At 43.6% G+C, this 26,306-nt stretch overlaps 4 protein-coding genes and 3 non-coding genes across 9 annotated transcripts in view; 2 read left to right on the forward strand and 5 right to left on the reverse strand.

Annotated features, from left to right (window-relative positions):
* Positions 1–3,752, forward strand: part of LOC108282680 (dual specificity mitogen-activated protein kinase kinase 1-like) — a 9,896-nt gene extending 6,144 nt beyond the window's left edge. Inside the window, exons 4-6 of the mRNA XM_017498673.2 lie at positions 1,582–1,643; positions 1,945–1,990; positions 2,713–3,752. Of these exons, the coding sequence (XP_017354162.1) occupies positions 1,582–1,643; positions 1,945–1,990; positions 2,713–2,826 (222 nt within the window). The 3' untranslated portion in view covers positions 2,827–3,752. The remainder of the gene's footprint in view (positions 1–1,581; positions 1,644–1,944; positions 1,991–2,712) is intronic.
* Positions 3,753–6,064: 2,312 nt separating this feature from the next.
* SNAPC5 (small nuclear RNA activating complex polypeptide 5) lies at positions 6,065–10,132 on the reverse strand. Its single transcript, XM_017498674.2, has 3 exons — positions 9,958–10,132; positions 8,027–8,116; positions 6,065–6,918 (listed from the first exon to the last, which is right to left on the reverse strand). Exons 1-3 carry the CDS (start codon positions 10,045–10,047, stop codon positions 6,805–6,807), a joined length of 294 nt encoding a protein of 97 aa, XP_017354163.1. The 5' UTR covers positions 10,048–10,132; the 3' UTR covers positions 6,065–6,804.
* A 1,637-nt stretch (positions 10,133–11,769) lies between these two features.
* RPL4 (ribosomal protein L4) lies at positions 11,770–15,852 on the reverse strand. The gene is given in 7 exon segments (XM_017498672.2): positions 11,770–12,102; positions 12,185–12,621; positions 12,624–12,800; positions 13,520–13,658; positions 13,940–14,046; positions 14,240–14,411; positions 15,747–15,852. Coding segments are annotated over 7 exon segments (1,281 nt in total). The 5' UTR covers positions 15,750–15,852; the 3' UTR covers positions 11,770–11,856.
* LOC119466989 lies at positions 12,917–12,988 on the reverse strand. Its single transcript, XR_005195502.1, has one exon. It is a non-coding gene; the product is annotated as a small nucleolar RNA SNORD18 (small nucleolar RNA).
* Positions 13,719–13,817, reverse strand: LOC119466985. Its single transcript, XR_005195498.1, has one exon. It is a non-coding gene; the product is annotated as a small nucleolar RNA SNORD16 (small nucleolar RNA).
* Positions 14,125–14,196, reverse strand: LOC119466990. Its single transcript, XR_005195503.1, has one exon. It is a non-coding gene; the product is annotated as a small nucleolar RNA SNORD18 (small nucleolar RNA).
* A 202-nt stretch (positions 15,853–16,054) lies between the features above and the next one.
* Positions 16,055–26,306, forward strand: part of ZWILCH (zwilch kinetochore protein) — a 42,120-nt gene continuing 31,868 nt past the window's right edge. For 2 of the 3 annotated variants that reach the window (XM_017498664.2, XM_017498666.2), the window contains exons 1-5: positions 16,055–16,344; positions 19,538–19,589; positions 21,465–21,560; positions 22,672–22,790; positions 25,398–25,597. In XM_017498664.2, coding sequence (XP_017354153.1) covers positions 16,292–16,344; positions 19,538–19,589; positions 21,465–21,560; positions 22,672–22,790; positions 25,398–25,597 — 520 coding nt within the window. In that variant the 5' untranslated portion in view covers positions 16,055–16,291. Of the gene's footprint in view, positions 16,345–18,883; positions 18,910–19,537; positions 19,590–21,464; positions 21,561–22,671; positions 22,791–25,397; positions 25,598–26,306 lie in introns of all 3 variants that reach the window. The other variant, XM_037727922.1, reaches the window with a different exon arrangement.

Here is a 26,306-nt window from a genome sequence, read left to right on the forward strand (position 1 = left end):
GGGGGAGGAATGAAAACAACCCAACAACAAAAAATCGCTGTCACAGGTTCAGTCTAATTACCTCTCTCTACTAGCTGCACAGCTTTATACTAAGCACCATGGGCTGTAGAAAAGTGCTTTTGCACTTTTTCAGGATCAGATCCTTGCTGCTTAAGGATTTGTAGAAGTCAGAAAAAAGCCATCCACCCTCTACTGCTGGGTACCTAAGCTGGGTGGTTCTGGGGTGCTGTTCATATAAGGGGAAGGGATATCCAAGGTTAGCTATGTCATTGCCAGTCTCCTAACGGGCACCGCTTTCTTCTAAATTTTCACATTAATTTCCTATTCAGCTTTCCCAAGTATTGCTGAGGTAGGCCAAATTGGCTCCTCTTCAAACAGGTGAGGAAATTAAGCCTCCAAGATGAAAAGTAGCCCAGGTCCTTCCCACCCAGGGCTCTTTTTTCTCACCACCTCCTACCTCCCATTCCTGCCTCCTAGGAGGCTTGGCTGCATGGTAGTGGGTGGGCCTCAGCCTCTGCCAGCACACAGCCCCTCTGCTGCCTAGCTCTCTCCTACTCAGAAGGAATGGATGCTGCCTCTCTCTCTTGAATGGTCCCTTCATCCCCTCAGCAGCAGGGACAGTCTGCAGGGTAGGGCTTGCTCTGGGTCACTGTTCTAAGAGCTTGGTTCTAGTCCTCACCTCAGATCAGACTGACACGGCCCTCAGAGGCAGAGCACTAGATTGGGCTTTATGGTGGTAGTGGGGTATCAGTGTTTCATTTTTAGTCTCAAATTAGAAATGAGATTTGGGGCTGTGCATCAGAGCAGTGACATCACGGACATGATGTCTATGGGCCAGTGTCTCCCAAAGAAGCTGCACACAGCTCCCAGCCCAGGTACGTGAGTGGGCTCACATTTCCTGGACTGCGTGGAACACATGAGCCCAATGCTCTGGGGCTTTGTACTCTGTAGCACTGCATGATCACCATGGGAAAATCTGAAAACAGCCTAATTCCTGGAGTGTACTACAGGTAACTTTCTTCCAGATCCAGCTCTCTGTCAGTTAATGTTTTATTAACTTTTCACTGTTTCTCTAGGGCTCAGAAAAGAAATTTTTAATCTGGTTTGCTCCTGCAGGTGCTGTCAGACCTGGGCTATGCCTGGTGGTTTGCCCCTAGCTGTTGCTGCTAGTAAATTGCTGGTTACATTTCCATGCCGCACTCCAAGATCTACCATTGTAGTGTCAGAGCTTGAAAGGGTCCCTGAGATCATTAGGCCCAACCCCTTCATGTCACAGAAGAGTAAACAGGCTCAGAGAGGAATAGTGATTAGTTCAAAATCACCAGACAAGTGAGTAGACTTGACTCAGTCCCAATTCTGTGCTGTTTGAGACCAGTGGTTCTAACGTGGTTACCGAAAAGGCAGCCACTGGCCTTCCACCTGTGCCTTTCCTTGACTGGATGAGAGTGGCATTGCCTTTGGGCTGCAGAGAAGACTTTTAAAAAAAAAAAGTAGCACTGGCTGGAGGGAGGGGTGGGATGGGGAGAGGAGATGGTGGAGCAAGGAGCCAGGCGTTTTTCTTATCTCAACATGTGTTTGCAGCCTCCTCCAAAACTGCCCAGTGGAGTGTTCAGCCTGGAATTTCAAGATTTTGTGAATAAATGGTGAGTTGGTTGGTTCCCTGTTCTCTGGAAGGGTACTCTGTATTTGTCAGGCTCCCCGCCCCATTTCTGGAAGCACCAGCTTTGCCTCTGCAGGCACAGTTTTGCCCTTTCCCCTCCCCTCTGATGATCCTTGGTTGCTGCCATAGCCTTTTTTTTTTTAGAGAGGCAAGACTTACGTGACATGTCTAACTACATCATGGATATAGTAGCTGTTGCTTTTGATACTTGCTCTCCAGGGATTGGCACATTGCTTTTTGACCTTAGTTTAACTCAGCTCTCACCTTATCTTTCTTCTTTTAAGCTTAATAAAAAACCCGGCAGAGAGAGCAGATTTGAAGCAACTCATGGTGAGTCCATTTATTCCAGATTCTTACAGTACCTGTGTGTTCATTTGTTGTTCTCTGTCAGACATCTGTGCACTTCCAGATCCCATTCATTCCCTGCCCACTGTGGTCCCGCTGAGCCTGGGACTGCAGAATACCAAACATGAGTCTCCTCCGCCCTCCCATCAGTTTAAGGGAAAGCTAGGGTGACCCCGCAGCCTGAATAAGCATGCCACAGGAAGGGCCTGAGGGGGCCAAGGGAAAGAAAAGGTCAACCCATGTCCTTCATGGGGATGGGGCCTTTTCCTGATAGTGACTGCCTTATATTCAGCCTCCTTCCTGAGTCACTCTCTGCCTGCTGTCTCTTGTTTGGTGGCAGTGGGAATAGCTAAGTAATACTGTAAATATGTGGACGGCTATAAACAGTGTATGTACTGTAATATGCACTAAGTCCATTATTTTCTTTGTCCCTTCTTACAAGCCTTCGAGGCATTTAAGGCAGAGTTACTGTCTCCATACTTCGAGAGCAGGCTCTTTGGGAAGTGACTTGCCCAAGGCCTCACAGTTGCTGTGACTGGTGGAGCGGGTGTTTGGGCCTGCAGCTGCCCCCACTGCTGCTCAGGGGCAGGTACCAGGTGCTCCTTCCACGTGTAACACAAGCTCCAGACCTGAAACTCTGGGAGTTTCCTTCCTGGATTTTTTTTTTTTTGTTTAAACACCACTTTTTCTTGTTTCCTTACACGTAGGTTCATGCTTTTATCAAGAGATCTGACGCTGAGGAAGTGGATTTTGCAGGTTGGCTCTGCTCCACCATTGGCCTTAACCAGCCCAGCACGCCAACCCATGCTGCTGGCGTCTAAGTGTTTGGGAAGCAGCAAAGAGCCAGTCCCCTGCCCAGTGGTTTGCCATGTCGCTTTTGGGCCTCCTTCCCATGCCTGTCTCTGTTCAGATGTGCATTTCACCTGTGACAAAGGATGAAGATCACAGCATGTGCCAAGATTCTACTCTTGTCATTTGAATATTACTGTCTTTATTCTTATTACTATTATTGTTCCCCTAAGTGGATTGGCTTTGTGCTTGGGGCTATTTGTGTAGATGTTGATGATCCAAACTCGTGCCAGGCTGAATTACAGTGAAATTTTGGTGACTGTGGGCAGTCATTCTTACAATCGCACTGCTGTTCCTGCTCCGTGACTGGCCGTCTGCCTGTGTTTTCGGGATTCTTTGACATTTGGTGGTACTTTTTTCTTGCTGGGCATACTTTCTCTGAGTAGGAGGGAGCCTTGTGAGATCCTTCACAGGCAGTGCATGTGAAGCATGCTTTGCTGCTATGAAAATGAGCATCAGAAAGTGTACATCCTGTTATTTTATTATTATTTGCTTTTCATGTAGAACTCAGCAGTTTACATCCAAATCTAGCCAGAGCCCTTCACTGCCATGATAGCTGGGGCTTCACCAGTCTGTCTACTTGATGATCTGTAGACTTCTGGTTGTATTTCTCTATTTATTTTCAGTATACTGTGTGGGATACTTAGTGGTATGTCTCTTTAAGTTTTGATTAATGTTTCTTAAATGGTGGAATTATTTTGATTGTTACAAATTGATCAAGGCATTAAAATGTCAGATTTATCTTTCCCCATATCCAAGTACCAATGCTGTTGTAAACAACGTGTATAGTGCCTAAAATTGTATGAAAATCCTTTTAACCATTTTAACCTAGATGTTTAACAAATCTAACCTCTTATTCTAATAAATATACTATGAAGTTAAAAAAAAATGAACGCTATTTTTGCTTTTGTGGTGAGCTTTTCAATTTCTTTAGTACACAAGAAATACTGGTTTAGCTAAGCATTATTGGTGAGGGGGAAAGTTGAAGATAAGGAGGCTGGAAGGCAGAAACAGCACATGAAGTTCAGTGCTTTGGACTAACGGGGCTTCCCGTCATTTCAATCTCTGGACTCAGTCCAACTCTTCTCACCCAACACCCTTCCAACCACCTTCCTGTGGGACCTGTGAATAGATCCTGTGTATTCCTTTGATCTCTTTGTACAAGGGAAAAGCAGCAGATGGAACGCTGGGAACAAATCTGAGTAAAATCACAAAACATTTCTTATCGCACAGAACATTTCTCATTTTCCACATACCCAGAGTTGAGCTGAGGGCCTGCCTGCACTTCCAAGCTGTCATGCTCACAGGAGGGCCTTGCTGGTGACTGGGAGCTTTCTGCACCAGACAGCACAGCCCGTCCGCTTCCACATTAAGCAATGGTTTCCCTTTTTTCACCACTTACACTTAACTAGGCCTTCTGGAGGTGCCTGTCACTGGCTTTGTCATGCCTGTGTGGTGGCAATGATGTCCCTAAGCCATGGCCCACTGACCACAGGGGGCTTTCCTTATTTGAAAAGTCTCTTGGAACTTTTAGGTACATTTGAGGCTGCCTGGTCAATAGCTCTCCCCTCATTATTTTCTTTGAAAGGGCAGGTGATAGAATACCAAAGCCAACATATATAATTAAAAATAAAAGGCCCATTCCTTTTTAGATTAAAAACTAAACTTGGGTAAGTAATCTTCTAAATAGGTAGTTCCAATCTAGAGGTACCAGAGCTTGGGATATTGCCAGGATTTAAAAAGGATCAGTGTTAGGCCGGGCACGGTGGCTCAAGCCTGTAATCCCAGCACTTTGGGAGGCCGAGGCGGGTGGATCATGAGGTCAAGAGATCGAGACCATCCTGGTCAACATGGTGAAACCCCGTCTCTACTAAAAAACTACAAAAAATTAGCTGGGCATGGTGGCGCGTGCTTGTAATCCCAGCTACTCAGGAGGCTGAGGCAGGAGAATTGCCTGAACCCAGGAGGCGGAGGTTGCGGTGAGCGGAGATCACGCCATTGCACTCCAGCCTGGGTAACAAGAGCGAAACTCCGTCTCAAAAAAAAGATCAGTGTTGTATCCGCTGCTGCCTAAGCTAGTTGTTTTTTCACACTGTGAGGTAGTTTAATTTATGCATTTTCAGCATATAAACATTCAGGCTGGGTTTTAACATTTACACCCTGTGTCTTTTACAAATGACAGGTACCACACTACTGAGAATGTCTCATTAAAATGAGCATATTGTATCCTTAGGAGAAATGTTGGTGTCTAAAACCTAGATCTGACCACTTTCATGCTCAGAGTCTTTTGAGGGGTGTTTAGATTTTTTTTTTAAATGAAGAATGATGTTGCCAGAATGAGTGTTGTAGTATTTTGAGCTCTCAATGCTAAATTCTTACTGAGACACCAATGATAGTTGGATTTTTAAATCATCTCATTAGCACCTCATAGCAACCTGTGAAACTGCTAGAGCAGATACGAGAATCTTCACCTTACAGATGGGAAAGTGACCAGTCAGTGGTAGAGCTGGAATTCAGTCAACTTTTCCAGCTTTTAAAACCCATGCTCTATTTTAAATTAGACCCCCAAGATTGATGTACCTTGATGCTTTTTGTTCCCAAACTGTCTTCCCATTGTGTGTTCTAAGGAATATGCTCATTTAAACCTCTGGCTGTTTCCTCTAAGAGCAGCTCAAAATAATTTCAATGTAACGTTAACAAAAGTATTCTTTGGGAACTGTTAGGTAAGTTCTACTTGAGAAAGTTCTTTGTCATTTTGTTTGGCTTTTACTGTTGTTTGGACAGGGGAAATTAATTTTATAAAATTAAGCAACTACTTACTGCATAGTAGTCAGTGGAAAAGGGGACAGTATGCAGAAAAGAACTTCAACTTCAGATACTAAGTAACAATTGTTATTCTGTAGCTGTCATCCGTTATAAAAATTCAATCTTCCAAGCATGGCACATCTCTCTCAGGGCCAGAAATGGATTTCAAACCATCCTGTTGTATCTTTTTAATTATTTTTTATTTTATTTTTTTAAAGACGGGGTTTCACCATGTTGATCAGGCTGGTCTTGAACTCCCAACCTCAGGTGATCCACCTGCCTTCGCCTCCAAAGTGCTTGGATTACAGGCGTGAGCCACCGCGCCCGGCCCATCCTATTATATCTTTTCCTCAGAGAAGGAACTGCTGCCTCTCTCTCTCGCTACCTAGAAACCAGCAGGCTCCATGATGGCTATTTATAATTTATTATTTATAAAAATATTTTACCAGTGATGTCTCGAGTGAGAGATGATAGCAGCTACACAAAGCAGTTTATTTTTAGAGACTGGGTTTCACTGTGTTAGCCAGGATGGTGTTGATGTCCTGACCTCGTGATCCACCTGCCTTGCCCTCCCAAAGTGCTGGGATTACAGGCATGAGCCACGGCGCCTGGCCCACAAAGCAGTTTACAGCATGCAGTGTTTCAGTGCCTCTGAGGGGGAGCGACAGCTTGTGCTCTCAGATGGCCCTCAGTCCTTCCCCTGGTCATCTTTTTGTCCTAGACTGTGGCCTAACTGCTCACAAGGGTTCAGCGGCATGCAGACAGCCTTTAATTTTCTTAAAAGAGGCATTGTTGGGTAGAAAGGCTGGCTTGTATTTAAACTGCCCTTTTTGTAAATGCCAGACTTTCTCATCAGTATTTGAGAGCAAATTTTGTTTTCAACACTTACTGAATCTGATCAGATCACAGACAGCACCATCCATATTGCTCAATGCTGACAAAGCATCTTTGATTTTCTCCACGTCATAACGTTCTGAAGCTTCAGTTACTGATGGAACTATTTTTGCAACTACACATCCTTCTTATAGTTCTTGCTTTTCTTTCAAGCAGGCCACAGGGCCCGTGGCAAGATGATTTCCTGGAGGAGAAGTAGTCTGAGACTTAGAAATGCAATTTGTGTAACTGACCCTGGTTTTTCCCCTCCTTTAGGAATCTGATTCTTCCTCTTCCTCCTCTTCCTCTTCTGTCACATGACTCTTTGTGCTCAACTCCAGTGTCGTTTGGTTGATTGATGCTTCATTGTCTACATGCACCAACATCTGTATTAACCAAAGGCATCACAGATTAGTAGGAAGGATGCTGGCCTCTAAACAGCAAATTCTTAAAAATGTTTTAAAATCAAATCTCAATGGCCTATGTACTTATGACTAAGAGGTATGGTCACTTTCCTTTGCTACCCCCACCTCCATTACCAAAATGGGGCAAAAGTAAATACCTCAGATTTACTAGAATGTTATCTCGTTTACAAACATTATATTACAGAAAAGTCCATAAGAATTGTGCCAACTTACATATGCTGCTGTATCATGGTTTCAAATGTCTTAACATAAAATCTGAGAGAACTTTAAATATTGTATACTTAGAAATATGATTTTGCTGAACTCACAGGTTTGACTTAAAAAAAAAAAACGATTTTGCTGGCCGGGTGCGGTGGCTCACACCTGTAATCACAGCACTTTGGGAGGCTGAGGCAGGCAGATCACAAGGTCAGGAGATGGAGACCATCCTGGTCAACATGGTGAAACCCCATCTCTACTAAAAATACAAAAATTAGCTAGGTGTGGTGGCGCGTACCTGTAATCCCAGCTATTTGGGAGGCTGTGGCAGGAGAATCGCTTGAACCTGTGAGTCCGAGGTTACAGTGAGCCGAAGATTGCACCACTGCACTTCAGCACTCCAGCCTGGCAACAGAGTGAGACTCCGTCTCAAAAACAAAAATAAGATTTTGCTGACTGACTTGAAGGCATTTGGTAGGAGATGGGTATGATAAGGACTGGAACTCATCTTTTAGCACGGTGCTTTGTAACTGAAGCGACACTCTTGAATCCCAAGGTTACTTATTCACAAAAGAGCAAGAGTTTTGACATATCCCTACAAAAAATCCACACTTTCCCTGGGTTCATCTGAGTAACTAGAGAGAATGGATGAGGAGGATGGAGGTAAAACATTAGGGACTACTTAATAAATTAAAGTATAACCTGCTGGTAGGAAGGTGGGTAATGTATAGTTGCTACCTTATTAAGACAGAAAATTCTTATCAGCACTTCCCAGAGCCCTTTGGGCTAAGTAATGTGATTTACATCAGTTCTTCATCACCCAAGCAGCATAGTTGCATTCCCTCCTAGGCCTGCACTTGATTACACTTACATCACGTGACTGTTCAGGTACAGTTTGAGAAGACAGTATCTCATCTCCTCTTCTAGAACTGATCATTGATTGGAGGGCTAATTCTTCAACCTAGAAAAGCAGAGTGGAGGTCACTTTCCTATTTCACTGGGCTACCGATGTGGGTAAACTGCTGGGCATACCATAAAAGATTTGCATCAAGAGGGAATGAAAACTCTCTCTGTTGCTCTAGAGGGAAAGTTGCAGCGTAGGCGCTTAGATTTTCTCTCTTTTAGAGATGAGCAAAGAAGGACTCCAGCCCCTTTCCCCTGGGCTGAACAGGTGTTCTGGCTGAGCCATGGCTTCCACTTCCCTAGACCTAGCAACTCAGAAAAGTGCAAGTGTGTCAATAAAACAGACAGGTATCACCTGACTCTTCAGAGCGATTCCCTGGACCTGAGCCTGTTATTCAGTAATGAGATGTGGAGGAAAGAACAGAAAACAGAGGCGTTTCCTGAAGCATAAGGAAATCTGGACTTTGGAGGCGGTCCTCAATACACTCATCAGGTACTGTATTGTGGCAATACAGAGACACAAATAAGCGGAGGGCATTATAACTTCCCTAAGAAAAAATGCTATGATTGTGATATGTCACAGGTGTATAATACTTTTCAGTTTACAAAGGGCTTTGGCAATCTTAACCTCATATGGACTTAAAGTTTCTGAAAAAAGGGGCAGGTGTGGTGGCTCATGCCTGTAATCCCAGCACTTTGGGAGGCCTAAGCGGATGGATCACCTGAGGTCAGGAGTTGGAGATCAGCCTGGCCAACATGGTGAAACCCGTTTGTACTACATACAAAAAATTAGCTGGGCCTGGTGGTGGACACCCGTAATCCCAGCTACTCGGGTGGCTGAGGCAGGAGAATCGCTTGAACCTGGGAGGCGGAGGTTGCAGTGAGCCGAGATCGCGCCATTGCACTCCAGCCTGGGTGACAAGAGCGAAAAACTGTCTCAAATAATAAAAAAAAAAAAGGTTCTGAAAAAGGAAGCTGAGCGGGGATTAGCATGATCACCTCCCAGGGACCTTCTGGCCTAGGCTGGAGTGCAGTGGCACAATCTCAGATGTCCGCAGCGTTGACTCCTGGGCTCAGGTCATCCTCTCACCTGTTTCCCGAGTAGCTGGGCTACAGGCGCGCACCAACACGCTCAGCTAATTTTAATTTTTTTTGGTAAGGCTGGCCGCGGTGGCTTACGCCTGTCATCTCAGCACTTTGGAAGGCTGATTCCTAGAGCTCAGGAGTTTGAGAGCAGCCTGGGCGACATGGCGAAACCCTGTCTCTACTAAAAATTAGCCGGGCGTGGTGGTACAAGCCTGTAATGCCGGCAACTTGGAAAGGTGAAGCAGGAGACTCGCCTGAGCCCAGAAGGCGGAGGTTGCCCGACTCCTCCTCAAGGCCATGGCGTCAGTAACAAGAGCTACTGGGAGCTGCAGACATTGGGACAAGTCTCTCCTCCCAGGGCCTCCGTCTTCCTTGGTAGCATGGGAGGATCTGGGAGTCCCTCCTAGCTTTGCAAAACTAGAGCCATTCCAAGCGCCAAGACAAACTAGAAAACAGCAGTTCGGAAGGAAGGGGTCGGTGGGCCCAGGGGTCCAGGCGAGCCTTCGGGCGCCCTTCCCCAGCGTGCTGTCTGAGGGCCATCGGCATTTACGGGAGGAATCAGGTAGGGCTGGACTTGCCAAACACAGATCCCTGCGCCTCAGCCTAGACCTGCGGGGTCAAGATTCTCGGAGGTGGGGCCTAACGGGCGCACAGCAAACTCCCCAGAGTTTGTCAACCCGTACATGGGCGCCACCACAGCTGGTGGGTAGGGGAGAACTGGCCGCAGCAGGAGGGCACCGCAGAAGCCCGGGTCGGGGGGAAATGGTTAGCTCGGGCGGAACGGAGGACAGTCGGGAGGGGCCCCGGGCTCACCTTGAGGCGGTTCAGCTGGTCGTGCAGGGCCGCCTTCAACCGCAGCAGCGTCTCCTCCTCTTTGCGCAGTTCCTGAAGCCGGCTCAGCATGTTTCCTGCTCACACCGCCGGCCTCCGCGCTGCCGTAGGCCCGGCGCTCGGTGATGACGCCATCGCCGCCGACTCCCGGAAGCCGAGCGGAGAGACGGGGCTGCCGGCCATGCCGGGAAGGGCAAAGGGTGCGCCCCCTTCCGGCGCTCGCTGTGGCTTGGCCACTCCCAGGCGACGAGCTGCAGGTAGGTGTCCAGGATCTGTGTCAAAACACTTTGTCGATACCCTCTAATCCGATGGGCCACTTCCGCGTCAAGTGGTCAAACACCGTTTCAAATGACCTGGTGTATGGCACTTCCAATATGGTGTTCCAACAAGTGGCTGTCTTAACCCAGAAAAACCCTGCAGATTTGAAGGCAGGCACATGAACCCTACTGTGCTAAAAGAGGCCCCGCAGGGTAGGATTCCCAGGGGACTTTAAAGGGTAAGGCTACACCAAATAGAGAACTGAAAAGCAGGAAAATAAAGCCGTGGTAAGAAATTGCGATGAGAAATGGCACCTTTATGTGCTTAAGAACTGGGATTTGGCCATGGAAATGGGGAGGATTACAGATCACCTTGACTGTGAACTTACTGAGACTGGCAGAGGGAGGCTACTTAACAATCCAGACGCAAAACAAGGTTTTGACACAGGACAAAAAGCTTAATTCTAGGGTAATAACTGCAGTTTAGCTTTATGAGTAAAAAGAGCCCCTTGTATCTTGAGGAGGCATTTCATAGTTATTTGACAATTTTTTTGCTCTATCGGCCATGCTGAAGTGCAATGGTGTGATCTGCGGCCGCCACCACCTGTGCCTCCTGCCTCAGCCTCCAGAGTAGCTGGGATCACAGGTGTGCACCACCATGCCTGACGATTTTTTTATTTTTAGTAGAGACAGGGTTTCAGCATGTTGGGCAGGCTGGTCAATTCCTGACGTCGTGATCCACCCGGCTCAGCCTCCCAAAGCATTGGGCTTACAGGTGTGAGCCACCGTGCTTCATGGGTATTTCTTTTGGACAGTTAATATATTCACCAAGACACATAAGCAGTCCTGAAAAATGCTTCTGGTACTTTTGAGACGGTCTTTGTTGCCAAAGCTAGAATGCAATGCTGCAATCTTAGCTCACTGCAACCTCCACCTCCCAGGTTGTGATTCTCCTGTCTCAACCTCCCAAATAGCTGGGATTACAGGTGTGTTTTATAATTTTAGAAAATGAGAATTCATCATTTGTCCAGGCTGCTTTTGAACTCATGGCCTCAAGTGATCCACCTGCCTCAGGGTCCCAAAGTGCTGAGATTACAGGCACGAGCCAGTGTGGCCTTCTGGCACTTTTTCAAACCACGGGTAAAAATATTCAAGCAATTCTATTGTCATAGCTGGTTTAAAAAGAACGCTTTTAAGAGGCGATCAATTTCACTCCACTACCAAAAAAACTGCTCTCCAATTGTGCCCTCTTGTGGTGAAAGTGTTAAATGTTTACAGAATTTACCTATTTTCCATTTGGTGGGGAGCTCAACAGCCTCTGTGCATTTCTGACCAAGTCCTGTTAAACCTATTTTTCAAGCCACATTTAGAAAATTAAGAGTTTTTGATCATTCCCCTTCCATTCAACTCCATGGACTTAGTATAAATCCATGCCCCATTTTATAAGACCATATAAAATGGAACAATCTAAATTATTGCCAATAAAATGTCTCTCAAAAAATTCTAACCAAGCTTTACAGAACACACCAACAAGCTGTGTTTCTCTGCCTGTTTGATCAGGTCTTTATTCAAAAGAAGCTGTCCAAAATGATTTGCCCTTTATGGAATAATCAAATTCAAGAGTTTATGCAGCAGGCTTCTTTTCCTCTGTAGTGGGTTTCTTTTCTGCTGGCTTCTTTTCCGGGGCTGGTTTCTTGGTAGCTGCTGCCTTTTTTCCTACTGGAGGCTTCTTCTGCTTCTTAACACCAACAGCAGCCTTCTTTCCTTTCTTACCTACTACAGCAGGCTTCTTGCCTGCAACTCCCTTCTCATCTGATTTGGCTTCTAGTGCTGCTGCTGCCGCGGCCGCCTTATCCACCCGGAGCTTGTGCTGCAACATATTAGGTCGAAAACAGTGAGAACCAAATCTTTCTAAGAACTTAATGTATCAGTTAAAAAAAAAAATCACTCACATTCCTGGCCTGGCGAAGAATGGTATTCCGGCGCATGGTCTTTGCATATGGGTTTAGCTTCAACATGATTCTCAGGTTTTTCAGTGGGTTCTTCTTTAGGACTCTGCGACGAATCTTCTTGCGTGGTGCTCGAAGGGCTCTTTGGATCTCTGGGCTTTTCAAGATTCTGCTGAGATCCGTATTGATCATCTTGTGCATGGGGAGATTGTAGTTACTCTTGAGGGAAGCAGCTTTACGCCAAGTGCCRTACAATTCATCTAACTTCCGGAAAGCACTTTCGGTCCAAATGCAGAAACGTCCCACATGCCCACCAGGAGCAAGCTTCAAAATGTTCAGTTTGCTTACATTAAGCAGAGTAATTCCAGGGATGTTTCTGAAGGCCTTGATGATACCATTATCCTCATTGTAGATGATGCAGGGGCCTCTGTGCTGGATAGGCGACGGTTTCTCATTTTGCCCTTGCCAGCTCTCATTCGCTGAGAGGCGTAGACCTTTTTGATATCATTCCAGGCTTTAAGTTTCTTAAGAAGCAAAACAGCCTCCTTGGTCTTCTTGTACCCTTCAACTTTATCTTCGACTACCAAAGGAAGTTCAGGAACTTCCTCAATACGATGACCTAACAAAAACCAATTTGATGCTTACTAGGTTATCCTAAAACTTTCAGAAAAAAAATAAATAAAAATCAAGAAACATTTTATATAACTTATAAAAGCACAATGGTATTCAATTTGCCAAGTCAGAATTTCCACAAATATCATGTGTTTCAGAAACACGGACCAATTAAGTGGAATCTCATCATTTTGACAGTTAAATAAAAACGTGGTGGGAAACACAATGGGCATTTAAGGAGGAAGTTTTCTAATACACCAAACCACTACTTGAAGAGTTCCCAGTTACACTAGTATTCATTGATGAATTGTCAGATTTAAGTAGTCAGATATATTATTTTGTAAAGGATTAAAATTTAATCAGACACTTTAGAATGAAAAGAATTTACACAGGCAATTCTAACAAACGTTCATGTGACAGAAAAGTGGAGCATTCTGCACTACTCTGATACAAAATATTTTTGATTAAATCTTTTAAAACTTGTATGTAATAGGTCTATTTCTGGAGAACATCTGATGACTGAATGCACTCATGTGTCAAGATCAAATCAGTGTAACTGGGATATCCATTAGGTAAAACATTTCACATTAAAAACCTTCAAATTATTCTCTTTTAGTCATCTCAAAATAGGTTACTATGAATTTAAAAAAAAAAAAATCACACTAACGATCAAACACTAGGTGCCTTATTTCTTCAACCTCTCTTATGATACAAAGCATTACAAACCTTTAGACATGACCAGCGCTGGTAAGGCTGAGGCAGCCAGGGCAGAACAGATGGCATATCGTTTTTGGGTTGTGTTCACTCTACGATGCCAACGGCGCCAGGTTTTGGTTGGTGCAAACATTCGGCCTCCACGACACATCTATTTTTCCAGTCAAGAACCACATTTCTCAAATTTTAGTAATTAAAAAAGGTTATTTCTTGCTCAGTAAGAATTTTCGTCAACCTTCTGTACCAGCTTACTGACAGCAGGCAACTGTCGCCGAGAACAGAGTAAGACGCAAATTACGACATCATGGCAAGCAAAATAACCACATATAAATGAAGCCCCTTCTCTTTAAGAAATGTACTGTTTTTACATTAGACCCAGTCTGCTAAATTCCATCAGAGCCTACCAGTCTCAGGTAGTGAAATAAAGGATACATTTCCAAAAGCACCCTGGCCAGAACGGTGAGTCCCACCACCTCGAACTCTGGGAATTCGAGCCACAGCTCTGCCAGTACCCCAAGACTCAGCACTAGTCTGATGACCTAAAATTGGGGAGAGAGAAAAATTTTAGCTGCTTCATCATACATACCAACCTATGACTATTATACACGGTAGCAAACAGCATCAGAACATCCAAGAAAATCATCTGGTTCAGAAACACGGACCAATGAAGTGGAATTTCATCACTACTGTAAAGCAGTCCCTAAAATATCTGCAGAAGGTACAAATCCATACCTGCTAATTCACTGACAGCATAAGGCTGTCTGTTGTTTTTGCGCAAGTTGGTGTGAACAAAGTTCACAATATCTGGTCGAATAGGAGCCTTGAATACAGCAGGCAAAGTGACATTTTTGCCAGATGACTCCCCCTTTTCGGAGTACACCGATATCAGTGGGCGAGCACACGCCTAAAGAAAAAGGAAGGAATTATTTTCATTGACAAGTAATGTTAAAAACTCTTCTCATATGCCAACACTCCCATGAAATAATTGCAAAAGAGATTGGAATGGTGGGCAAACAAGCTCAAACCAAAGTAGCCATAAATGACTAACATACCGATAACAGTTTTACTAACTTCAGTAAATTCTCTTACACACAAAGAACCATCAGAATCTCAAGTTCTACTGCACAATTTTATTTTCAAAGACAAGCCTTATAAAGCACAATGGCTAAATCAAAACCGTATTGCAAGGTTTTAAGATCCTGTTTAATGCCAATTAATCAGCAAATCCCATCCATCCGGGCTTCAGCTCATCCCAACCTCCATGCCTGTCCCACTAACCTTGACCCTCTTCTGAACACATGTTCCAAAGCTCACCAGTAAAACACTGGTGATACCACTTTTTGTTGAAACCTCTCCCAAAGACTTCCCACCTGTCAGTAAAATCAAAATCCTGAGGCAGACCTACACAATCTTCTCTACCTCTAATCGCATCTCCCATACTCTCTTCCAGATGTTATCTTCGGTCTCAGGACCACCTCACTCTTGCCTCAGAATTTCCAGGTGTTCGCCCGTTCTAACGCTATAGCTAGGAAACATCTTACTGAATGTTTAAAAAAAAAAAAAAAAAATTTCCAGGTGTTCACTCTAAAGCTCCTCTTTGTACAATTTCCTCACATCCTTCAGGCCACTTTAAGCTTTCTCTGATCACTCTGTTTAAAGCCAAACCACTCCAATACCCTTTGTCTATGTCTCTTACTGCCACTGAAGAGTACTCTATGTTAGTCCAACTGAACTACGATCCCCGTCAGAATAGTGTTTGCCCTACGGCACACAACACTACATATATACGGACTATTTATGCAAAAGCAGTACACATATAACACTGGTCATATTAAGAGTTGGCTAAGGATTCGAAGATTTAGATGACACCGAACAATTTTTAAGCGAAGCGAACCAGAAGGCTTTTTAATAGAGATGATTCCTAAGCTAGGCAGAGACGAGCATCCAGAAAAACGGCTAAATAACCAACTTTTCTAAGACTAAGCCCCACTGCTCCTGAGAACGACCCAGTGCCTTCCAATACTGCCTCCAGGCGCGTCCTGTGCTGGGAAGCCCACGTTGCGTTTAAGATGGCTGCCGTAAGGCCGCACGCCCCAGTTCCACACCAGAAATAGACGCCTTTGGTCTACGTCTCCTTCTCCTCGCTCGATCTCCTAGAGACTCTATGCTTCGAACCCCGAATCCTTCCTTATTGGCCCCAAGATCCGGGATAAGGACAGCCAAGAAGATTTCCACTCACCATGGCGGAGAGAGGAGACAGCCACGCTCCTCTCGGCCCGGCAGCTGCCACAGGAAAAGGAAGTTCTCATTACTCCCTGTGTATATGTAACCTTCCTCATGACCGCCCCACCCTGCCCCGCTTTAGAACCAACATGGATACACAAAATATTTCTCTACCACACTACAAAAATAAAAACTAGCATGTTATTTCTTTATTTGTGGGAAATTACGATATCTATTTTCTTCCAAAGCTAATCATGGTTAGTAGAAAATAGGGACTCCTTTTCGCGGAATAATCCATAGGGGGCGTGGTCAACTGGCGAGTCGAGGAGTCTTCTCCCGAACCATACACTTATTTTAATTATTGCTGAAAACTGAAGACTATTAACACAATAAATAGCTCTGAGTGGCCTGGAACCAAAGTTTAATTTTGTGGACAAACAGAATTTATGTGGCAGGGGGGTGAATGTAGTCCCGGCGGGGCGGGGTCATGACCCCTGACGTCGGCGGCTCCGCGCGCATTTCGATTTGGCAGTTCCGGTCCTGCTCTCACTCTGGGGCAGGATGTGGGAGCGGATGAACGGCGCGGCTGAGGAGTTTTATTCTCTCCTCCTTCAGTGAGTCTAGTCTCTTCTTTTGGCTGGGGTCCTGGGACAGCACTTCTTTCCCTGAGTATTGGATCCCCGCCTTAAGCTTCTTGCCGCTCTTTGGGGCTTAGCGCCTTGCCAGCTTTCCTGGGGTCCAGAAGTTGGGAAGAGGCTGGCTCTCAGCTCCTGGGTGGGATTGACCCCGTGAAGTCATCACACGAGGTGGCAGGTGGCAGGTGGCAGGTGTTCCAAGAGGCGGTTTATTCTTTCTGCTGATGCAGACACTTGCCGTACGCAGAGGCATCTCCCAGGATACGGAATACTAGGTGTTGGCGTCCTTCGCCTGTTGAAAGCTTTTTCGACTCCGGAAAGTGAAATGTGTTGGTCTGTTAATCTCTATCACTCGAGGTAGTTGCCACATGAGCTACAATTGTAATGATAGCAGATTGGTGTGTTGCGTTTTAAAACCACCTTTATTTTCACTGTGCTCCAAGACTTCGTCTTATTCTTATAGTGAAGTACTACAAGGAGAATACATTCTATGTAAAAATCTAATCCATAATTCTCAAATTTGACCATGCATCAGAATCACCGGAAGATTGTCAAAGCACAGATTGCTGGCCTCCACCTCCAGGGTTTCTGAATTAGTAGGTCTGGGGTGGAGCTAAAGAATCTGCCCTCCTGACAAATAGGTGAAACGGATATGGCTGGGCATCACACTTTGAGAACCACTGTGTAATCTAGTCGATGATTTCCTAAATGTTATAATGTTTCATTGTTTATCTTCATTGCTTTTTTTTTCCTGCTTACAAAAGTAGTAATGCTTGTAAATGTTTTGAATAGAAAGAGCACTCAAAAAAAAAAAAAAAAAAACTAGCATGTCTTGGACTTCCTTCATTGTGACACCCTGTAGATCTATCTCATTTTTTAACTGCTGTATAGTATTTCATTCTATGACTGTTTTATATTTATTTATAAAATAAATAAATAAATATAAGGCTTTAAGATAAGGCTGGGGGTGGTGGTTCACGCTGTAATCCCAGCACTTTGGGAGGCCAGGGCGGGTGGATCACTTGAGGTCAGGAGTTCTAGACCAGCCTGGCCAACATGGCAAGACCCCATCTCTACTAAAAATATAAAAATTAGCTGGGCGTGGTGGTGGGCACCAGTAATCCCAGCTACTTGGGAGAATTGCTTGAACCCAGGAGCCAGAGGTTGCAGTGAGCCAAGATCATGCCATTGCACTCCAGCCTGGGCAACAGAGCAAGACTCTGTCTCAGAAAAAAAAACAAAAAACCAAGAACATAAAAGCCTCCTATTAGCCAGGCATGGTGGCGCATACCTGTAATCCCAGCTACTCTGGAGGCTGAGGCAGGGGGATTGCTTGAGCCTGGGAGTTGGAGGCCAGCCTTGGCAGCATAGTGACAGCTCATCTCTAAAAATAAATTAATAAATAAGTCCCTTATTGATACAACTTTATTTAGACCCTTTATTTCCTTTTCTTTTTCTTTCTTTATTTTCTTTCTTTTTTTTTTTTTTTNCTGCCAGCAGTCTGGAGTGCAGTGGTGTGATCTCAGCTCACTGCAACCTCTGCCTCCTGGGTTTAAGCAATTCTCCCGCTTCAGCCTCCCAAGTAGCTAGAAGAGGTGCGTGCCACCATGCCTAGCTAATTTTTGTATTTTTAGTAGAGACAGGATTTCGCTGTGTTGGCTAGGATGGTCTCAATCCCTTGACCTTGTGATCCACCCACTTCAGCCTCCCAAAGTGCTGGGATTATAGGCATGAGCCACTGCACCTGGCCTAATTAGACCTTTTGTACTTCACATAGCAAGTATAACACTTTTTTCCCCCTTACTGGGGGGAATTTTCACATGGGACCTGCGATCAATATCTGCAAAGCTGAATTAAATTTTTCCTCCAACTGGACATTCTACTTCTGAATTCTCTCTCTGAGTTGAGTTCTAATTCCAAACCCTCACCCCTGCCTTATCAATCCTCTATTCTCCATGCTGTATTCATTCAGACCATTATCAGTTCTCTGAAGTGCTACCAGTTACTCACAGCTATTTTCCTGGTCTCCGAGTTATTATCCTCCATATTACTGACAGATTTTTTTCCCATTTAAAATCTTTTAGTGAGTTCCTTTTGGCTTTCAGGATAAAGTTTAAGCCCTATAGCTAAATTTCTATTAAAGCTTCCCGTACTTGCCTCTGAGCACTTATCACTTGGAACTGTGGTTTACTTGTTGGAATCCAGTCAGGACTATGAACCAGGGACTACGCTTTTGATATTCTCAGTATCTCGCAGGAGTGGCTGGCCTCTGTTACACATGCTTGAGACATGATTGCAAGGCTGATTAAATAACATTCCTGAGTTGTACATGAGACACAAACATCTGTGAGACTAAATCACAATCTTTCACAATATGGCAAAATGAATTGGTCATAGGCTTAGCTCTCCTGTTTCTTTTTCAGGAAGTCGTTTAGTATTAGATCGAATAGATATAAATGGTATCTTGAAACAGTTCTATTGGGTTCCTTCAATGACTAAAGATTCTTTTCTCTTTCAGGGTAGATCAGGCTGGTGTGTATTTTGGTATGTTAATGGGTTACAGTTTAAGAGCTTTAGATTCACTATTTTAAAACTTTCTTGAAGTAAAAGATAATGATTAAATGATATCCTAGAGTTTCATCCTGACATTTTAAAAGGAAATGTTCAACATAATCAAATTTACTAACTTTGAATAACAACTTATAAAATTGGAGGACAGATGCTTCCATCTTAGTCATAGAAATCTAAGGCCTAGGCCCGGTAAGTAACTTCTCTGTGGCTACTCTCTGAGTCAGTAACAGATGAGAATCCAACCATTGTTACTTTTGAAAGGTCATGTGGCAAGTTACATTTTAATTTTAACTGGTAATATTTAGACACAGGGTAGAGGTAGGCAACCCAATTTCCTGCTGCCTCTGAGAATTGAGTTGTACCCAATTGAGTGCAAGAGTCTATTAATCTCTGTCACAATTGTCTTTTTTCTGTTTTCTTCTTAATGCTTCTTTTCTGCTTTTTTTCTGTCTCCCCAGCTACATCTTCGGGCTCCTGTAAGTATGTGCTTTTTGCCTTTGCCGTAGGTATCCTGTTGAAATAAAGTGATGGCTGACTCTTGAGTGTGAATAGCAGGAGAGATAATGTAGTTCTGTTTTTCACATGTGGTTCTGCATTTCAGGGAATATAATGAAGAAAAGAAAGGAATCCAGAGAGACCCATTTCTCTATGAGGTATGAACACTTTGGTTTTCAAATACAACCCTAATTTTAAAATTGTCTGTTTCAATTTAATTTTATTTTATTTTAAAGCGGAGTCTTGCTCTGTTGCCCAGGCTGCAGTGCAGTGGTGTGATCTTGGCTCACTGCAACTTCCACCTCCCAGGTTCAAGCAATTCTCCTGTCTCAACCTCTTCAGTAACTGGGACTATAGGCATGTACCACCACAACTGGCTAATTTTTGTATTTTCAGTAGAGACAGGGTTTAACCACATTGGTCAGGCTGGTCTTGAACTCTTGACCTCAGGTGATCCACCTTCCTCGGCCTCCCAAAGTGCTGGGATTACAGGTGTGAGCCACCGTGCCTGGCCAATTGTCTGTTTTTAAAAGGTTTATTGAAGTTAATTTACATACAGTAAATCTTATCCTTTTAGGGTACTGTTCCGTGACTTTTTTTTTTTTTTTTACGGAGTCTTGTTGTGTCTCACCCAGGCTGGAGTGCAGTAGCGCAGTCTCAGCTCACTGCAACCTCTGCCTCCAGGGTTCAAGCAATTCTCCTGTCTCAGCCTCCCGAGTAGCTGGGACTACAGGTGTGTGCCACCACACCCAGCTAATTTTGTATTTTTGGTAGAGACAGGGTTTCACCATGTTGGCCAGGTTGGTCTTGAACTCCTGACCTCAAGTGATCCACCCACCTCAACCCTCCCGGGTGCGATGGTTCACGCCTGTAATCCCAGCACCCAAAGTGCCACCTGGTGGCACCCAGCCTGTTCTATGACTTCTGATAAATTATTTAGTCACCACCCCATAATCAAGATTTAGAACATTTCTATTATCTCCAGAAATTTTCTTGTGTCCCTTTACAGTCAGCCCTTTTTCCTCCCCTATTCCTGGCAAACGTTAGTCTATTTTTTGTCTCTGTAGTTTTACTTTTTCCAGAATGTCATGTAAATAAAATCACACAGCCTTTTGATTCTGGCTTCTTTCGATTAGTATAATGCATTTAAGGTGCGTCTCTGTTGTTGCGTGTATTAGCCGTTCATATTTTATTTCTGAGTAGTATTCCATTGTATGGATGTATCATAGTTGGGTTATCCATTCACCAGTTGAAGGACATTTGGGTTGTTTCTAGTTTTTGGTCATTACGAAAGCTGCTATAAACCTTTATATATTCATTTAGCATCTCATGTGTGCTAAGTGTTTTATAAGTAAACTCTCCACAGGGGAGAGAAAACCTACATGCATGATATGATTAGCAAACTAAAATAAAGTGTGCATTAACAGACAAGCTGGGGGAAATACTTATGAATGGGAAGCTGTACTGTGTGTGTGTGTGTGTGTGTGTGTGTGTGTGTGTATCCTCAAAAGCAATGAGAGAGATGGCCAGGTGTGATGGTTCACGCCTGTGATCCCAGCACTTTAGGAGGCTAAGGCAAGTAGATCACCTGAGGTCAGGAGTTTGAGACCAGCCTGGCCAATGTGGTGAAACCCCGGCTCTACTAAAAAACAGGAAAATTAGCCAGGCATGGTGGCGTGTGTCTGTAGTCCCAGCTACTCGGGAGGCTGAGGCAAGAGAATCACTTGAGCCTGGGAGGCGGAGGTTGCAGGAGCCAAGATTATGCCATCACACTGCAGCCTGGGCGACAGAGCGAGACTTCGTCTAAAAAAAAAAAAAAAAAAAAACACAGGTGTGGTAGCTCGCTTCTACAGTCCCAGCTACTCAGGAGGCTGAGGCAGGAGAATTGCTTGAACCTGGGAGTCAGAGGTTGCAGTTAGCAGAGATCTCTTAAGGAAAATGTCCATTCACTTGCATAGAACTGGTCTTTATGTATTTAGATAGTACAAATATATAAGTGTATATATAACATTGCTTGTTACCTGTTTTAACAGGCTGATGTCCAAGTGCAGTTGATCAGCAAAGGCCAACCAAACCCTTTGAAAAATATTCTAAATGAAAATGACATAGTATTCATAGTGGAAAAAGCGGTAAGTAGTGGTTTGGCTTTGTGGTTAATTCTCTATAACCAAATTTGGTTTCTTGGGAATAATCTAACATGTACATGTTTTAAAATCAGCATCAGTGGAAATGGGTTCTCCTTTTAGGAGTAAGTATAGTCCTGTCTAGTAGAAATAAATAACCACATTTACAATTTAAAATTTTCTAGTAGCCTCATCAAGAGAAAGAAACAGGTAAAATTATCAGCAAGTTGATAACACTGACATTTCTTTTGTTGTTCAGTTCTGTGAATTTTAACATATATATGCTTGCAGTCACCACTGCAATCAGGATACATAGCAGTTTGTTCTTATTATTGGCATGACTGAGCTATTTAACTGTTTTGTAAACACATGGATAACAGTACCCACTAACACCAATAGCTGATTGCCCTAAAAGGAATAGAAACAAAAAGTAAGGGCTGTGGGCCTAAGGTTATAGCCCAGAAAGAAGGTCTTCCCGTTCTGAGAGTGAAAAATCCAACAAAATCTGGGTTTCCTTGGTATTTTACCTTTAGCTAATCATTTTGTGCATGTTGGAGCACTTCCTTTTCTACTTTGTTTTTGAGATGGTCTTGCTGTTTCTCCCAGGCTGCAGTGCAGTGGTACTGTCATGGCTCACTGCAGCCTCCACCTCCCAAGCTCAAGCGATCCTTCTACCTCAGCCTCCTGCTTAACTGGGACACCTGGCTGATTTTTTTTTGTTTTTGTTTTGGTAGACATAGGTCTCCCTGCGTTGCTCAGGTTTATCTTGACCTCTTGGGCTTAAGTGATCGTCTTCCTCAGCCTCCCAAAATGCTGGGATTACAGGCATGTGACACCATTGAGCACTTCCTTTTCTAAAGGCATCAGTTGCTTCCTTTGCCATTAGCAACTAAGGACAATATCTTTTTATAAGACGGTGGAAATGCTCCTGATGGCAAGATTTTTTGGTACCAAGCTAGTTTGTGGCTATTCTTGCCAAAACCCAATCTTTTGTGCTTAAGGGTATAGAAACAAGTACATTATGTTCTGCTTGTCATTATTCTGTAGCATAGTAAAGAGTCATTTGCTATCTTAAGTGCTCTTTTGTCTGGTTAAGTAATTAAGAGCATTTTTAAAGCCTTCAGAAAAGGAAGAAGCAAGTCATATTGAAGAACTTCAGTCTGAAGAGACTGCCATATCCGATTTCTCTACTGGCGAAAATGTTGGACCACTTGCTTTACCAGTTGGGAAGGCAAGGTAAGTTTTCTCTTAGCATAGGGGTAGGAGTGGCAACTAGGATTTAAATGGAGATGTTCTTATAAACATTGGAAAAAATAGGCATCTAGCCCAGATATCCTCCTTCATCTCCCCCACCCCCTGATAAGTATACCCAACTAGGGATAGTTCTCCTTGAGTATCTGATCGGTATCCCAGACGTGCCCAAGAATACTGCAGTTATGTTCCTTTTCTCTACTCCCATACCAATTTATTGTTGTTGTTTCTCAGTTGTTTTCCTTGTATGTAATCTGGTTCCCCTCCAGTCTTTCTTTTTCAAATGAAAACCTGACCAAGCTTCTTTCCTGCTTAAAATCCTTTAGTGGTTCTTCATTGGCTTCATGATAAAATCCAAATTCCTTAAGAATGACGTATAGGAACCTTCATTGTCTAGCCCCACTGGTCCTCCACCAGGAGTGGTACCACACGCAGGGGGAATTGGAAATACAGGGGAGTATTTTGGCTTGTCACAGTGACTGAGAGGAACTACTGGCATTTAGTGAACCTGGGCCGTGGGTGGTAGACATCCTGCGATGCGTGGGACTCTCCTGTACAATGAGCAGTTATCTCATCCAAGGTGCCATTCTCTTACCTAACCATTAAACAAACTTGAAATCCCCTGGCTACCTCTGCAGCTTCCCTTCCTACTTCCCCACTGTGTAGCTATGTACAGCTCCCTCTGTCCAGCCTCCTCCTGCCTCCAAAACCAAAATGTCCTTGTCTTCAAGGTGTTCTGGCGGATGTAGTCATATACATACTAACAGAATGATATGAGATTAATAACTACTGTGATAATGTTCACAAAATTATTTCTATGTGCTGGTTTTTATTTTCCTCTATAGAATTTTTTTTTTTTTGAGATGGAGTTTCACTCTTGTTGCCCAAGCTGGAGTGTAATGGCACGATCTCGGCTCACTGCAACCTCCGCCTCCCAGGTTCAAGTGATTCTCCTGCCTCAGCCTCCTGAGTATCTGGGATTACAGGCACGCCTGGCTAATTTTTTGTATTTTTAGTAGAAATGGGGTTTCACCATATTAGCCAGGCTAATCTTGAACTCGTGACCTCAGGTGATCCCGCCCGCCTCAGCCTTTCAAAGTGCTGGGATTACAGGTGTGAGCTACCATGCCTGGCCTAGAAATTTTAAAGGTTTAATCAGTCTCTTCCTTCACAGGTCCTTGATTTTAGTCATATTTAGCCTGTTTTTTCTCTACGACTTAAATGTTCATTTATTTGTATCATTTTCACCTGCCAGTGTTTATGTGGGTTGATTCATGCGCTTATTTCTTTGCTCTCCATTTCTTCTTGCATTTTCATACCTTCCTTCTGGGATTATTTTACCTCTTTTTGCAAGTAAAGTCCTCTTGGACATCTGTTGGTAATAAATTTAGTTTTCATGTCTTTGAAAAATAAAAATTTAAGCCATGTATTTTGGTGACTTTCAATTTTGATATACTTTCAAACTTAGAGGAAAGTTACAAGAATAGTGCATGAACTTATGTATATCCTTAACCCAAAGTCACCAATTGCTTAGATTTTGCAGCATTTGCTTCTTTTTCTTCCCCTTTTCCTTTTTCTGTCTCTTGTGTCTGTCTCTTTCTAGATAGATAACATGCAAAGCAGTATATTGCTATATGTGTATTCACACATAATTTTATATGTATATTGTTATAACTATCATAACAACATTGTTTATAACTATATATAGTGTGTGTTTATATACATATGGTAAGACACACACATATACCATTTTAAAAATGAAGTATTGACAATGTAGTGAAGATATTGTATTCTTTTACACCCAAATACTCCACTGTGTATTTTCTATGAACAAACATATTCTCTTACATAGCCATGGAACAATGATCAGAATCTGGAAATTTAATATCATTATAATACTGTTATCTAATCAGAGCCCATATTCAAATCTTGTTAACTGTCTCACTGACTAATGACTGAGCATCATTTCATGTTTATTGACTCCTACTACTTTCTTTAGATGAATCTCACATCCTGCCTCTTCCACTTCAACTGAACTTCCACTCCTGCTGAACCCCCAACCCTCGCCAGATTGAAGCTCCCTGCTCATAGTAGCTCCAGTCGTGTCTTACTCTGTCACTTTCTGGTGCATGCATTTTGATCTGCCTGGCAAACCTATTAATAGACGAAATATACAAATATACATCTTGCTACTTAATTTTTAGGTTGTTATTTCTGTGAGACCCCCTCATATCTTTTTAAAAGAAAATTCTCTTTAGGCCTGGTAGCTTGCGCCTATAATCCCTCCCCTGTGGGAGGCTAAGGCAGAAGAATTGCTTGAGGCAAGGAGCTTGAGACCAGCCTGGGCAACATAGCAAGACTCTTTCTCTACAAAAATACAAATAAGCCTGAGGCAGTGGCTTGTGTCTGTATTCCCAGCTACTTGGGAGGCTGAGACAGGAGGATCACTTGAGCCCAGGAGGCCAAGGCTGCAGTGAGCTGTGATCACACCGCTGTGTTCCAGCCTGGGCAACAGAGTGAGACGCTGTCTCTAAGACAAAGAAATTCTAGGAATGGAAATCTCTATAATTTGTTCTTACCCTTGTTTTAAAGACAGTTAATTGGACTTTACACCATGGCTCACAATCCTAATATGACCCATTTGAAGATTAATCTGCCAGTTACTGCCCTTCCTCCCCTTTGGGTAAGATGTGACAGTTCAGATCCTGAAGGTACTTGTTGGCTGGGAGCTGAGCTTATCACAGCAAACGACAACATTACAGGAATTGTCTTATATGTGGTCAGTTGTAAAGGTGAGTGCACTCTCATGTGTGTGTATGTGTGTATTCATTTGTATAGTTACTGTTTCATGTTTTTTACTGGAAATTGATTTTGTTATGATGAAAGTGCACAAAGCAGAACTTGCATTAATCACCATAAATCTAGTGTGTAGCTTGCAGCACACGGGAGGTATTCCAGAAACACCAGAAACAGATCTCCAAAAGTCTGGACAGGAGGCTTACACCTCTTTGATTTCGGTTTCATTTTATTTCTGTGTGTATATTATTGAAAATTTTCAATGGAAGATACAAAACTGAATATAATGACAGTATGTTTCCAATCTCAAGACATTTAATTGTCTTTTTGGTGGTAGTATTGACCCTCATTCCACTTTATTTTTTATTTACTTATTTCTTCTAGAGACATGGCCTCACTCTATAGCACAGGTTGGAGTACAGTAGTGCATTCATAGGTCACCGCAGCCTCAAACTCCTGGCCTCAAATGATCCTCCCACCATATCCTCCTGAATAGCTGAGACTACAGGAGAGCACAACCATGCCCAGCTCATTTTATGTTTAGTTTTAGTTTTTAAGAGACAGGGTCCCACTATATTGCCCAGGCCAGTCTCAAACTCCTTGCCTGAAGTCATCCGTCTACCTCAACCTCCTAAGTAGCTGGGATTACAGGCAAGTACTGCTGCACCTGGCTGTTCCACTTAAATTTTTTTTTTTTTTTTTTTT

Source organism: Cebus imitator, unplaced genomic scaffold (assembly GCF_001604975.1).
Source record: "Cebus imitator isolate Cc_AM_T3 unplaced genomic scaffold, Cebus_imitator-1.0 Scaffold248, whole genome shotgun sequence".
Lineage (NCBI taxonomy): Eukaryota > Metazoa > Chordata > Mammalia > Primates > Cebidae > Cebus > Cebus imitator.

Coding starts and splice junctions, on each gene's coding strand:
- SNAPC5 (XM_017498674.2), bottom strand. CDS start 10,047: ATGCTGAGCCGGCTTCAGGAACTGCGCAAAGAGGAGGAGACGCTGCTG. Junction 8,117..9,957: donor ACCAGCTGAACCGCCTCAAG/GTGAGCCCGGGG, acceptor CTGCTTTTCTAG/GTTGAAGAATTAGCCCTCCA. Junction 6,919..8,026: donor TACCTGAACAGTCACGTGAT/GTAAGTGTAATC, acceptor TGGTTAATACAG/ATGTTGGTGCATGTAGACAA.